This window comes from Fulmarus glacialis, unplaced genomic scaffold (genome assembly GCF_000690835.1).
Source record: "Fulmarus glacialis isolate BGI_N327 unplaced genomic scaffold, ASM69083v1 scaffold28749, whole genome shotgun sequence".
NCBI lineage: Eukaryota > Metazoa > Chordata > Aves > Procellariiformes > Procellariidae > Fulmarus > Fulmarus glacialis.
The window spans coordinates 2,356-3,054 of NW_009235654.1; the positions used below are offsets into that span (position 1 = coordinate 2,356).

The 699-nt window shown below is 59.4% G+C and overlaps 1 protein-coding gene across 2 annotated transcripts in view; it reads right to left on the reverse strand.

The window, feature by feature from the left end:
• Positions 1-243: 243 nt before the first annotated feature.
• The window catches only part of LOC104082848 (Krueppel-like factor 5), a 7,860-nt gene continuing 7,404 nt past the window's right edge, over positions 244-699 (reverse strand). For both annotated transcript variants that reach the window (XM_009586106.1, XM_009586105.1), the window contains one exon: positions 244-422. In XM_009586106.1, coding sequence (XP_009584401.1) covers positions 244-422 — 179 coding nt within the window. The remainder of the gene's footprint in view (positions 423-699) is intronic.

The following is a 699-nucleotide window of genomic DNA, read 5'->3' on the forward strand; positions in this document are numbered from 1 at the left end:
ACCCCAGTGCCATCGGGAGCCTCGTCATAAGATCAGTCTGTAATTATAACTCTTTTTTAATGAGATTTCTTTTAAAACCAAAAACAGTTGGGAACAGGGTTTGCAGAGGGGGCTTGCCGGCCACCCCTGCCCTGCCGGTTGATCACAGCATGGGTTTGTTCCTACGTACGAGAAGAGGAGAGGCCCCTCGGAAAAGAAAAGAGTTTCAGCTGCTCTTGGAGAAGTGGCAAACGTAGGCGGCTCCTAGTTCTGGTGCCGCTTCATGTGGAGAGCCAGATGGTCGGAGCGGGAGAAGCACCGGCCGCAGGCTAGGCACTTGAAGGGCTTGGCACCCGTGTGCTTCCGGTAGTGCCGGGTCAGCTCGTCGGAGCGGGCAAAGCGCCAGTCGCAGCCTTCCCATGTGCATTTATAGGGCTTCTCACCTGGGGGGAAGAACCACAGGTCACGGCACAGCCCCGCCACGCAAGAGCCTACGCGGACACGCATCTGCCCGGCCTCCCAAACTCCCATCCAGTCCTCGCAGAGATGCCTGTCCTCTCCTTGGGAGGCCCTGGAGGGCACCCAGGGCTGCCCCGCTGCAGAACAGGGCTCGTGCCCACGCCAGTGTTCAGTTGCTGTACACAGCCCATAGCCACCAAGGGACCATAAACTGTTGAGCTGCAGTAACCAGGGCATGGCCGTGTGCCCCCCCCCCCCTTG